The sequence below is a fragment of the Brassica rapa genome, chromosome A03 (assembly GCF_000309985.2).
Source record: "Brassica rapa cultivar Chiifu-401-42 chromosome A03, CAAS_Brap_v3.01, whole genome shotgun sequence".
Classification (NCBI taxonomy): domain Eukaryota; kingdom Viridiplantae; phylum Streptophyta; class Magnoliopsida; order Brassicales; family Brassicaceae; genus Brassica; species Brassica rapa.
In genome coordinates, this window is record NC_024797.2 from 13,836,739 (window position 1) to 13,850,186 (window position 13,448).

At 34.9% G+C, this 13,448-nt stretch overlaps 3 protein-coding genes across 3 annotated transcripts; 2 read left to right on the forward strand and 1 right to left on the reverse strand.

Annotated features, from left to right (window-relative positions):
- Nucleotides 1–1,094: 1,094 nt before the first annotated feature.
- LOC103858617 (probable sodium/metabolite cotransporter BASS5, chloroplastic) lies at nucleotides 1,095–3,311 on the forward strand. Its single transcript, XM_009136005.3, has 7 exons — nucleotides 1,095–1,350; nucleotides 1,476–1,523; nucleotides 1,636–1,691; nucleotides 1,762–1,889; nucleotides 1,962–2,408; nucleotides 2,581–2,917; nucleotides 3,016–3,311. Exons 1-7 carry the CDS (start codon nucleotides 1,203–1,205, stop codon nucleotides 3,076–3,078), a joined length of 1,227 nt encoding a protein of 408 aa, XP_009134253.1. The 5' UTR covers nucleotides 1,095–1,202; the 3' UTR covers nucleotides 3,079–3,311.
- Nucleotides 3,312–4,720: 1,409 nt separating this feature from the next.
- LOC103858620 (protein transport Sec1b) lies at nucleotides 4,721–10,445 on the reverse strand. The gene is made up of 22 exons (XM_009136006.3): nucleotides 10,373–10,445; nucleotides 10,073–10,122; nucleotides 9,901–9,982; nucleotides 9,736–9,814; nucleotides 9,600–9,650; nucleotides 9,410–9,506; nucleotides 9,294–9,326; nucleotides 8,885–9,010; nucleotides 8,586–8,777; nucleotides 8,412–8,495; nucleotides 8,216–8,314; nucleotides 8,050–8,126; nucleotides 7,868–7,964; nucleotides 7,654–7,779; nucleotides 7,478–7,573; nucleotides 7,289–7,411; nucleotides 7,107–7,184; nucleotides 6,848–7,026; nucleotides 6,400–6,490; nucleotides 6,225–6,314; nucleotides 5,146–6,126; nucleotides 4,721–5,047 (listed from the first exon to the last, which is right to left on the reverse strand). Exons 1-21 carry the CDS (start codon nucleotides 10,443–10,445, stop codon nucleotides 6,070–6,072), a joined length of 1,980 nt encoding a protein of 659 aa, XP_009134254.1. The 3' UTR covers nucleotides 4,721–5,047; nucleotides 5,146–6,069.
- Nucleotides 10,446–11,183: 738 nt separating this feature from the next.
- Nucleotides 11,184–13,153, forward strand: LOC103858621 (putative transferase At4g12130, mitochondrial). The gene is made up of 5 exons (XM_009136008.3): nucleotides 11,184–11,692; nucleotides 11,946–12,172; nucleotides 12,249–12,347; nucleotides 12,411–12,569; nucleotides 12,643–13,153. Exons 1-5 carry the CDS (start codon nucleotides 11,241–11,243, stop codon nucleotides 12,885–12,887), a joined length of 1,182 nt encoding a protein of 393 aa, XP_009134256.1. The 5' UTR covers nucleotides 11,184–11,240; the 3' UTR covers nucleotides 12,888–13,153.
- Nucleotides 13,154–13,448: the final 295 nt, after the last annotated feature.

Consider the following 13,448-nt stretch of genomic DNA (forward strand, 5'->3'; position numbering starts at 1 on the left):
TCTTCTGCCTCTAGTTTTTGGTTTTTGATTTGTAACTTCCGGATTATATATCCTTTTTGCCTCTGGGTTAAAAAGAAATAAATTCTGAGAAAAAATAATAATCGTTTCATGATATGGTTAGATCTTTAGCAAAAAATGATATGGTTAGACCTAGCTTACCTAAATCTCGTCTAAGGCTACATATAAAATAGGTTTTAAAATTTTAGAAGTGGAATCCGATTAGAAACATTTTTAACTAATAGGCATGTATCTTAAATTAGGGTCTTTACACCAACATGTTATATATCTCCTCTTAAAATCAATAAAACATTACTTTGATCTTTTTGATTGCATTGCTTCATATTTTTGTAATATCACAGAGAACTTACATTATTTTACTTTACATTTTGGTGTGTGTCTGAACCGAACCAACCGAACCAAAACGAACCAAATTTTTTGGTTTTTGATTTGGTCACAGTTTTGAGTTCGGTTTAGTTCAGTAGAGTTTTAAAAAATAATTTGGTTTTCGGTTTGGTTTTTGATTTTTTTAAAAAAACAGTTAATAAACTAAAAACTGAATCGAATTTAACCAAAACATCCCATTTTTAAGAATATTATACTGAAATTAAGCGAAAACAAAAAAAATGGTTATTTTCGAAAATAAAAGTAAAAACTAAAATTAATCGATAACCGAACTGAAATGTAACTCGGTTAATTTTGGCATTGTTTTCAAAATTTTGGTTAACCAAAAACTGAAAATTCGGTTTAAACAGAAATTGCAGGGCTAAAAAAACAGTAACGGATTGTCTATCTCAGTTATATAACTCCATCGCTTGCGTGAAGATGGGCGATACTGTAGTCTTGAGTCTCGACTAATCCTGTGAATTTTTTCTTGATGTGTTGTTTGCTCAAGAATAAAATTTGTCTAATCAAAAGTTCAAAACCAATATTTGAAAGAAAAAGGTGAATAAAACCACTGCTTTTGAGACTATAGGTTGGTGTGGCATACGCACGTGCGTATCATCAATATATAAATAAATTACACACCTGTGTATAACGAAACATGTGTTGTTTATAGAGGTTGGTAATTTGGTACTTATTTTTCTTTTTGTAAAAATGGGAATTTGGTACTTGGCGCTTTATAATGCTAAATGTCTAAACATAGATAGAGAAGATCCAACAAAACACTGCGTTTTGTTTTCACGTTTTGGTTATTCTGAAAAATGGGCGTGATTACTCCTATTGAGTCTCTGTTATTAAAGTCTCAGCATCGTCTTCTTCAACCTCGAGATCATTCCTACCCAGTGGTTTTTCACAACACTCGGAGAATTACAAATTTCACGCGCAACAGCTTCTCACCTTTTTCTCTAGGTTTTTTTCTTTCTCCTTTGTTTAAACATGATTTAAAAGCTGTTTTTCTTTTAATGAAAAGTGGTCAGTTTTCAATGTGTATAAGTCTTCAGTTCTTGTTTTTGATGAGATTAATTCTTGTTCAGGATCATCATCTGTAGATTTTCCATTACGCAGTGATCCGATTTCGCAAAGTAAGTACATACATTATAGGAAGAAATTTTGTATTTGTTTACTTTTGGAGTGAGGCGATTTAATCTTTGAATGTGTTTAATTCTGGTTTTTGCCTTGTTCTACAATCCAAAGATGATAGGTCGAGTTATCCTTGGCGGAGACATGTCTCAGAATCTGACACAAATGAGGTAAAATACAATCATCAAGATCCTGGTCTTTTTTGCTTCCTTGGCAAGTAACAATTGTGTTTGGTTTCAGATCTATAATAAGAAAGTTTCTATAATGGAAACATTAAAGCAAGCCAACTCTTTTATTCCTCATGTGATTCTCTCAAGTACAATTTTAGCTCTTCTCCATCCACCTTCTTTCACATGGTTCAAGCCAAGGTTCGAATGATCAAACCTAATTATAACTTTATTAGACATTATAATCTCTAATTACTATTTATCCTTCTTTAGGTACTTTGTCCCTGGCCTAGGGTTCATGATGTTTGCTGTTGGAATCAACTCTAATGAACGAGACTTTCTTGAAGCTCTCAAAAGACCAGACGCTATTTTCGCTGGTTACATCGGACAGTACTTGATAAAACCTCTTTTAGGTTACATCTTCGGTCTAATCGCTGTCTCTCTTTTCAATCTACCGACTCCTATAGGGGCTGGAATCATGTTGGTCTCATGTGTTAGTGGAGCTCAGCTATCGAACTACACAACTTTCTTGACAGATCCTTCACTCGCGCCGCTTAGTATTGTCATGACATCGATCTCAACCGCTACAGCGGCAGTCGTTACACCCATACTTTCTCTCTTACTCATTGGTAAAAAGCTTCCCGTTGACGTGATTGGGATGATCTCTAGCATTCTCCAAGTTGTGGTTACACCAATTGCCGCAGGACTACTTCTAAACCGGTAAGGACATTACATATGGGTCGGATCAATACATAGCCATAGCCTCAGTGATTTTTCTAAAACCAAAAGTCATATTGATGAATTTAGATAAGATCAGTTTATCTTGATTAAATACACTCAATGTACTTACTGGCTATTAAAAACTAAAGTTACATGAGAAATGTGACCGCAGGTTATTGCCAAGGTTGTCTAATGCAATCAAACCATTTCTCCCGGCGTTAACGCTAATCGATATGGCTTGTTGCATCGGAGCACCCCTCGCGTTGAACATAGATTCAATCTTGTCTCCGTTTGGCGCAACCATTTTATTCCTCGTCATTATGTTTCATCTCTTGGCTTTCGTCGCTGGTTACATTTTCACTGGTTTCTTCTTCAGCAAGGCACCTGATGTAAAAGCCCTACAAAGAACATTATCCTATGAAACAGGAATGCAAAGTAGTCTTCTCGCTCTGGCCCTCGCCACAAAGTTCTTTCAAGATCCTCTCGTTGGAGTGCCTCCCGCAATCTCCGTGAGTTCGCAAACGACCTCGTTTTGCCATATATCTCTGCCTTTAGTTCTTAACAATTTTTTTCATTCTAACTGGAGACAATTTGTTATTTTTTGTAGACGGTGGTTATGTCTTTGATGGGTGTCTCGCTTGTTACGATATGGAAAAACAGAAAGGAGTAGTGATATGAGCTCATTTAAGGGGTTTTCCTTTTAAATGTAAGCCAAAACAGAGTCGATAAACCAGAGAATAATACGAATGTATGAATGTTTATACACCCTTCATGTGTAAGACTTGTGGTATCAAGTTGAGACTTTCATAGGTCAAATATATTAAGAATGCAATTGTGTTCATGCGAAAACGGATACTGAACTTGAGAGTACATTATAGTTAATTAAGCTTTTTAAGCATTTTAGATCCAAATCTCTTTATTGAGTACAACAACCAAGCAAGAAAATATAACAACTTCTTGGTCTCATTATCTTTGTCTATTTGATGCATTAATTACATTTTTTCATTTTGTGATACTAATGGAAAACATCTTGCATTACTATATTTTTTAAGTAATTAAACCACATGATTTTCATTCATGCATGTATTTCTATTGCGCAATGTGCATAAACATATTGTCTAATTTCCATTGAGTTGGATTATAGCATGCATTCAGTTCTGTATTGTGAGCATCTTATTTCAGGTCTTCAGGGCATCTCCAACCCTAATCTATTTTGGACTCAAAACTTAATTTTGGAGTAAAATCTTCTCCAACCCCACTCTATATTCAACTCCAAAATGGAGTAATGGCTAGGGTTACTCCATTTATGGAGTAATCTTACCCATTACTCCATTTTGGAGTTGAACTTTTTCTATTTATGAAATAGTTCTTTTAATCTTTAATGTTGTTATTTCATACCTAAAATAATATAGTAACATGAAAAAATATAATACTCCGTAAAAGATTATTTAATAGTTTACATAAAATATGGATAAACTCATAAAAGTCAAAACTAAAAATAAATAATGTAAAATAAATATAATATAATATAAATAAGTGATTTAATAATTCGATAAATTGTTTTCGAAACTACCAAAAATCGATGAAGTATTATTCAAACGGAATATGTGAGTTTTTGAAACTTGTGGGTCAAAATTTTTGATAATATTTGTACTTGTTGAACTTGATATATGCACAAACAATGGGACCCAATGCATAATTTAAATTACAAAACAAAATTTTGTTTTTTCTTTATGTTCTTTTAATGCATATAAATATTTTTGAATTAGAATAATTGCATATGATAAAATCTGCACGAATTGTAAATAGAAGATAATCTCTAGTTGTATTTTTAATGATAAATATTTAATTTAAATAAAATGTATTATTATAGAAATTTTGTAAACATAAAATTGTTGGATTAATTGTTAATTTTTTATAAGTTGAAAGTATTACTAACAATTATTAACTAAATAAAAAAAGAAATATTCTTTTTTGGAGTAAAAAATTGAGTAATATATTGGAGTAAAACTCAACTCCATTTTGGAGTTACACCATTTTAGAATAAAATTTGGAGTAATACATTGGAGATGCTCTTAGGCTTCATAAATCCCTTCGTCATTTGCTTCATCATTAAAATATAACCTTCTTTCTCGGTTTTTATAAAAAGAAAAAAGAAAGAGGTCAAAGGGAAAGAAAATGAGCAGGATTTTTTATTCTTTCTTTCACTTAGCCAATAATATTTTTCAAACAATATTTGATATAATCAAATTCACCTTGCATAAAATAAAGAAACAAAATAGTTATCTAAGATTGGTTTTACATTTATATGGTTGTGAACAAAAACAGTAAAACGTTATAACTTTGGAAAGTTAAAGCGGTACATTAATTTTATAGAGTTTTAGTTTGATATTCGGAAATACTCCTTTATTCAGTACTAAACCATTTATAACAGTTATCTTTATTTTGCTAAATTATTCATTAACTCCATGGTATAGGACATTTGCCATCGGCATTGCATTCTTTATCGGTTTTCTTACAAGGACGAAGTGGATCAATCACACAGCACCAACACTCCTCTTCTCCACAACGGTCACGGACACACTTTTCAAAAATGAAGTTGCTTGAACTCTTTATTTCACCCACATCCAACTGCCTGCCTACACATTTGAAACCACACAAATTTGCCAAGCATTGACAATGACAAAATAAATTAAAGAGACAATTGTTATAGAAAAAAGAAGAAATCTATCCATACATCGACCTATGGCAAAGAGGGAGACCATGAGGATGCATACGAAAGTTGTCTTTGAAATCATTTTTTTTCTTAGATGATTATATGATGAATTTATCTATTTAATTATCTTATTTTAATCCAGCATGTGATTTATTCATCAGCAATTCACCATATATATATAGTGTTAGACTGGATCCGAATATCTTCTTGCATTTATTGATCATTTTAAAGAGGTCCAATATATTATAATCAGATAAGAAAGAAAAAGGTAACATATCTAGTGTCATTCAATGTTAGTCATTTGAGATTAGTCAAGCGTCATATATATCATCTATATTTATTTTTTTGAAAATCAACATAAGAACATAACTAACGAAAAAGAAAAATATGCCATAAATAATGCAAGATTCTTAAAGCATTCAAGATTTTCAAATATTAATGATATATAGATTTAAAACACACAGAAATTTTCAGAATCAAAGTTATAGAATCAAACTAAAGTTTTTTTGGGGATGTTAGCTGGTTCTCAATTTTACTACTTGCACTAAATCATGAACTAAAGTCAATTCAATTTGTTTTGGGTATTAATTATTAAATGGTTCCCAATCTTGAATAATATTTCTACCGAACTTGTACTTGTCAAAGTTGTTAACTTGTTACTAATAAGCTTACATGAAAAATGCTTGTTTAATAAACAGTTGTAGGTCATGAAGAAGAAATAAGACTGTCTAGCTCAGCTGGTAGAGGGTAAAGATCGAACTTCACGGTGGGCGTTTCATCTTTTTCTCTATTAGAGAATACAAAAAAATTTTCAAACAAAATATATTTATTTACATAAGGAGGACAGTCTGGCCATTTTATTCCAAAAACCAAAAACCAAAATCGATACCAACAATAAGTTTGTCTAAACCGACAGAGAAGCCTCTTCCAAAGCAAAACAAGAGACTAAATGTCGATATCATCCAGTGAAATCTCCTCTTCTTCATTCATTTGTTTCATTTTCTGTACATAACATAAACACATTCTTAGTCAATAATCTGGAGACAAAAGAAGAGACCTTTTGGGTATACAAAAATCCAAAGAGAGCAAAGATTACATACCGTGAGGAAAGTGTGGGGGTCAAGGAAGCTGGAGGAGCCTAAAATAATTTCTCTGTCAAGCTTCTCTGTAAGCTTGTGGCAAGCCCTTAACTGCACCAACCCAAAATTGTATACTAACTAAATTTTTGGTTAACCAATTGATGATTTCAGTCCGGTTTAATACTATTAACAGTACCTCAGATCTCGTTGCTCCTCCTACTATGAAGACAAAAATTCTTTGTCCCTTTTTCTTGATACAGCTCGATGCTCGTCCTAGAACTGAGTCACTGAAACATAAAGTGTGATTCAAGTCAATATTGATAACACCGTATCATCAGCAGGGTGGTCATATGCAAAGCCAAAAAAAAACACTCGCCTCTGAGCTCTGACCCTCAAATTTTTTGAAAAGAAATTATATAGAAATCCAAATTTGTAAGAAAAAAAAAATTATTGAAAGCTTTACTAAATTGTCTACAGTTCCGAAAATCTTAGTGCCGGTTAAATAACATCCTTATTATCTTTGTATGAGTATGGCCAACTTTTGTTTCTGTCAAGCAGTTTATAGAGTTTCAAGGTTTGATATCAACTGGTAATAGATTCAAGCTCTCAGAATACTAATTGAAAAAAAATAGGAATGGAGTTACCTGAAATATCCATCGTCAGAAAGATGGCGTCTTGCCCAACTTGGTGTTCGTCTTGAATGAGGCAACACCGGACTCGCTGATGGAGATTGAGAGCTAGAGTAGAAGGTTGGTCTTGGTTCATTCATACAAGGGTAATCTTGTTTTGGCAAATGGCCTTTGTTAAGTTTCTCAACGAGTTCCTGAAAACATAATACCCACACACCAAAGTATATTACCGGTTCTGTCTGAATACAAAAAAATGTACAAGGTAAAGAAAGACCTCTATGATTGGATAAAAACGAGATAGCATCCATGTTTGAGTGTCACCAACACGGTCTCTCCGAGCAGCTCGCTTCGTCTGAGTCACATGGATCAGAAAATTCCAGTTATTAGATTATTTAGGTAAAAAAATCTCACTCTTAAGACACTATGATAAATACAAGAATGAGGTAGAATACGTACCTTAAGAACATCAAACTTGAGAGGGAAAGATCCAGTTGTGCTACTTTTACACTCTGTATGTACTGGTCCAAGTAATCTCAAATTGTTCACAGCTACTACATCATCCCCCGACAATTTTGCTAGCTGAAACATTAAATTAAAGATGTAGAAAAGATCAGAAATGATAGACTAATCACCAAAGTGTATTACCTCCATCATCTTACGTCCCTTTTCACCTGCAAACTTCTTAGGGTAGATTTCCGCAAAAATCATCATTAACCGTAGCTTGCTTTCTTGGTTTATATCCTGTAAATATTAATTTAATTTCAGCACAACAATCGTCTCATTTTCTGAAAATGAAATAAAAAAAAAGCAGAGCATCTCACATTGTTGGTGCTTAAGAATTTGATGACGTCTTTTCTTCCAGCATCCCCAAAAACAAGGTCCTGCTCTAGTTGCCCGAGTTCTCTTAGACCTTGTTCCATTATAGTCCTGTTAATTGTTCTAGCAATCTGCAGTGACATTAACCATATTTATTTTATAAAAAAAATACTTAATCTAACTTTCTTGCATGGTTTAGGTCATAAGCTTTAAACTGACATCGACATGAAGAGAGAGCTTATCAATTTGCTCACTGTACTGAGGCAAAGCGTGAACCATCTTCTGCAAGTCTTTTGACGAAAGGTCACCAAAGTCTCTGAATACAAGAAGTCAATACATTAATAAGAAAAGTTATAATGGTTCACTTTAAACGAGACTAAAAAGTTCAAACCGGTAACTACTTTGAACTCTGTTTCAGTTGCGCGGCTTTGTTCTTCGACACGAAGTTTGTCATCTTCTCATGCAATCTTTCACTTGCCTGAACACAAATATAGCATTTATTTCAAATAAACTCACATAACCGCCATGTTAAATCTTTAAAAATGAAGTAGATGAGGTGAGATATACATCTGCAATGTGAACATCACGAAGCTCCACCCAAATGGGATCTTCTTCATCTAAAAGAACCTCTTTCTTCTCAGTATTATCACCAGTTTTACTAGGAACCTATACACTAAGAAATAAAAGGCAAAATTACCATATGCTGTAATGATAAACTACAACCAATATGTTAAAATATTTGAACGCAAAACCATAATGTCACCTCGTGTGTGTATTTATTTCCTTCCATTTTAAGCAGATCGTGGCACATTGCATCATATGTCCATTCATGAATGAGAGGTGCGATCTAAAAATCGCAAAAAAAGTTAATCTAAATATAGTTACTATGACATATCAAGGAGAAGTGAAAGATAATAGTCTCTGTGAAAATCCATACCTGGTCTATGGATCGATCCAGGATAAGTAGTTCACATGTTTCAGTCTGAGGAAAATCTTCGATTGTCTGTTTGTATTTTGTCAGACAATTCCATACACTAGCAGCAAGCTTTGTAGGAATCAACTCTCTGTAACTTGTCATTGTTGTGGCATCAAGACCTTTGGCTCCACGGTAGCGCACAACGGGGTACTCCTATATATCAGAAGAGTTTAAAGATATAATATTTCATTTGATCAAAGAAAAGAAGATATAATATTTCATGCCAAATCAATGAACAAGCTTTTGATTGTGCCTCTTACCTTTAGTGAGGCCAAAACTGTAGCAATGCGTTTAGCTACCACATTCAAGCAAGCATCTGCTCTCTGATGGTTTTCCTCGTCGCTATAAAGGTCTTCTAGAGCATTTTCGTTATTCGTAATGAACCCCTGCAAAGACATAACACATAGGAGTTATTAAACATATTTCAATATAGAAGCAAAAATGGAAATGTAATAAATTTTCCTATTAATAATGTCAAGCTATACAATTTGCAGACTTTATGAAGTCAATTCTAAGTTTTTATAAAGCTGTATGTGAGTTTGCTTTCAAGAAAAGAAATCAATAAGTTGATAGGTCAAGCATGAAACTCATTATTAGATATAAACATTGCCAAACTTATGCCAATCTTGAGTAATAGACAGGAATAAATCAAGATTTTAAAAATGAAACCTGGCTGTCCATGCTAATGTACTCCAAGTTCATCTGCATATAAGGAACATCAAATTTACATTATCTTAACTAAGGAAAGTGAGAACAAAAGAACATGAGTGGCATATAGAAGCAACCTCTTTCAGTGCGCCAATGCGTTTCATCGCTTTCATGTCCTTCCTAATGAGAGTAACTAAGCTTCTCGAAACAGGAGAACTAAAGAAAACGAAGGCCCTAAAGCAAAAAAAAAAAAACATCAAATTAAGAAATAATTAATCATTTCGGACAAGGGCAGTTCTATAGGTAAAATAGGAATTGTTCACGTACTTCTTGTAAAGTGGTGATTGTCCAGTCATATCTGATAATAACGCATTAACACTGAAAAAAAACAACAGCTTCATAAAATCTAATTTCATTTGCTAGAAACTAATGTCAATTGTCTAGAATGGAAGAGTTTATTTACTTTGCTTCAGTTGGTTGAATAAAGTAAATGGCTTCCATGGAAGTCATAGGCTGTCTCTGTTTTGTTATTATCTCAACCACTAGAAAATGAAACCAAAAAAAAAACATAACAAAAATATTCCCACAGAAATGATAAAGAAGAAGAAAAAAACAATAATATTCTTACAAGAAATGCCTTGCTGTGTGAACTCAGACATTTTGCAGGAAGATGACAATATCTTCACAGTGAGCTCGTCCACAACAAGTACCTAAAATACACATGTTCAGGGAATCAATGGAGTGTGACGAAAACAAACAAATCCATCTAAAAGGTCAAAGATGTATATACTAGAAATCACCTTCCAAGTTGATTTCGAGCCCTCTGGTCTAAGCATTTCATATAGCAATCCTGAAATAAATAAAAAAAGTGACAAATCTACATTACAAACTTGGAAAAATATATTGATGGAGATTTTGCAAAAAATACCATTAAAACATGTGATTTATTAAGATCATTATGTTGTCCTAATTCGAAATGTACAAGACACACGCACACGATTTCTCTTTAATTAATCCAAAAACAAAGCCTAGAAACCAAACACCAGAAGCATGTAGTAAACCCGATTTCAAAACACAAAGAATTGGCAAGAGAAGCTCACTCTCTCGCGTGATCTGCCTGAAAGTCTTGTAATCTCCGCCATTTGAGGACGATCCAGAATCGGAGAATGACATGGCTTGTGAACAAAACGTTTTGGCTCGACGGAAAGGAAGAAAAATCCGGTCGAATCGGACGTAAAACTGGATACGAAATTCCGAAACAGATCTCCCAAGGACAAGAAGATCGTGGATCGAAGATGAAGAGAGGATCTCGGGTTTGCTTGGTGACGAAGGCAAACGTTGAAAGGAAAGAAACGTCGTCGGCTCCTTTAATATTTCGAACTTTGAACGTGTGTGAAAGGCACAATTAGAAAAATTGCGAAATAACTCTCACATTAGTTAAAACTTTGAGAATAAACAAAAACATCACAAAGTAGTACATTTGTTGATTCCTCCTCCTAAGTCCTACTCCTAACACATACATTCAAAATATTTCCCCCTAAATGTACCATTTCTATGTTATTATATACTGTGACAACATAACTTTAAAACTAACTCGTTGTTTTGGTCTAGTGAAAACGACACATAATAATCAGTTTTAACGTTTGAAGAATTTATTATTTTTTCGTAGCCAAAAATAAATTAGTGGGAGCTTGTAAAGGCAAAACGTTTGTATAAATTGTAAAACTCGTAATAAGCGGGGAAAATAACGACCGAAGCTTGAAAACTTGTTCAAACGAGAAAAAGTCTCTCCTTATGTCCGGTTCGGTAATTTCAACGAACACTTCCTAGGCAACCACACAACTTCCGCACTTGGACAACACGTGTCAAAAACCAGAGATCAAACATTCGCCACGTGTCACTCACGTGGCTTTTCATTGAGCGCTTTTTCTTTTAAGAACAACACTCGCAAAGCTCTTCACAATTATAATGCTTCGATTCAATCTCCGTCGTCAAATCTCCAATTTTACCGGAACCTATCGCCGGAATGTACACAGCGGTCTCGAAGATGCCGGTCCGATGGCATCCAGGCTCAAATCCCGCTCCGTGGTCCGGTTTAGCGGACCGGATACAATAAAGTTTCTCCAGGGACTGTTGACCAACGATGTACGGAGGTTCGGCGAATCTTCCGGCGAGAGAACCTCGACGATTCCTACTCCGAACATGCCTTCCGTCTCCACGCCGCCTATGTACGCGGCGCTGTTAACTCCTCAGGGGAGGTTTCTATACGATTTCTTCTTGTATAGACCGACGCGACCCGATGAAAAACTCGATCGGACAGGCTCCGGACCCGGGTCGGATCCGGGTTGTGATGGGTCGGTAGAGTTGTTTGCGGATGTTGATGTCGCTGTCCTCGATGAACTGCTGGAAACACTCAAAAAGTAAGCTTTTAAAGATTTAATTAGGTTTTAGCTCAGATCTTTGTAGAAGATGGATTCGGACCTGGGTCGTGATGGGTTGGCGTTTTATTTGCATATGAATTGCTGGAAACAATCAAAAAGTAACCTTTTAATGTTTTTCTTTCACAATTTGAAGAATCAGGTCTTAAATCTCCTTGCAAATTATCTTTCTTGTAGAAGAAGGAACCGTTTTGTTGTTTAGTTCTGAGTTTGTGGTGTGTTTGAATGTTGATAGATATCGTTTGAGGTCCAAAGTGGATATTGAGAACGTTGCAGAGGAGTTCTCGTGTTGGCAGCGTTATGGTAGGAATCTATCTGGATCTTCGTCTGTGGGTTGGGGAGGTGGTGTTGATCGTGCTGGTGAATCTACAGCTAGTGGTAATAAGTACGGATGGCAATGGTACGAGGATCCTAGATTGGACTGTCTCGGTTACAGAAGCATTTTTCCTTCTGATTCAACTCGTAAGTTTCTTGATCGAATCGAAGAAGTTTAGTTCTTGAGCTTTGGATACTGATGTTACTTTGTTTTGTGTTGCAGCGCCATTAGTTGAGGCAGATAAAGAAACAGATGAAAGCAATTACCTTTTGTGGAGATTAGAGCATGGAGTTACTGAAGGGTCAGCTGAAACCCCTAAAGGTATCATCTTTTTATTCTTTGTAACTCATTTATATTCATAATGCTGTTTGGTACCGTTTACAGGTGAAGCAATTCCTCTTGAATATAATTTTGTTGGTCTTAATGCGATAAGCTTTGACAAAGGCTGCTATGTTGGTCAAGAGCTTATAGCTCGTACGCACCACCGTGGTGTCATCCGCAAACGCCTAGTCCCGTTACGGTTCATTGATAGCGATGGAAAAGGTAAACTTTCAAACCTTCTTTGATTTATAACGATCAAGAATGAAAAAGATTGTAGTGATGGTTGTGAATGCAGAGGTAAACCAGGAGATTGCAGCTGGAGCTGAAGTGGTTGAATCAGGAACCGGCAAAAAAATAGGGGCAGTTTCAACAGCTTTGGGTAGCCGAGGAATGGGAGTGATGAGAGTAGAGGAAGCCTTTAAAGGCTCCACTGAATTGACGGTAAATGGGTCAGAGGACGTGAAGGTCGAGGCAATTAAACCGACGTGGTGGCCAGTTGAGTGGTTTCAGCAGGATCTGTCAGGGGTTGCCTCTGCGTAGTAGCTACTACATACTTTACTGGCGAGAGAAGCTGTCTTTATTTGTTAAGTGGGAGGCATCAAGCAAGTTTTGTACCTTTGTGTTGTATTCTACTGTTTAACACATAGTAAAGGTTGAAACTTTCCGGGCAAGTTTTATAGTAACTGCTACTAGTTTTGATGCACATTCTTGTCAAATTTTTCAAGTTGAGAGTCAAAAAAAGATGTGGATCTTCCAATTATCTTGACAGCAACAAGGTATTTAGTATTTAGTACAATAGAGCTGTATATCAATGGCTCTGCAACTGTCAATGACTTTACCAGTTGTACTAACATCCATCCGTGTTCGGTGTCTATCCTACGCGCGGATTATTGTGTACTATTTTTTCCGTCCAGATTATGTTTTAATATAAAACTAGATATTGACCCGTGCAACCGCACGGGTGTTTGTTTTCACTTTTCTATGCATAAATTATTGTTTTAGAACATAAGTGGTATATATTTTTAATGTTAATCATATACTTAAATATTTATATAACTATTTCAAATACAATAATTTTATAATTTACATGTTATAATTAAT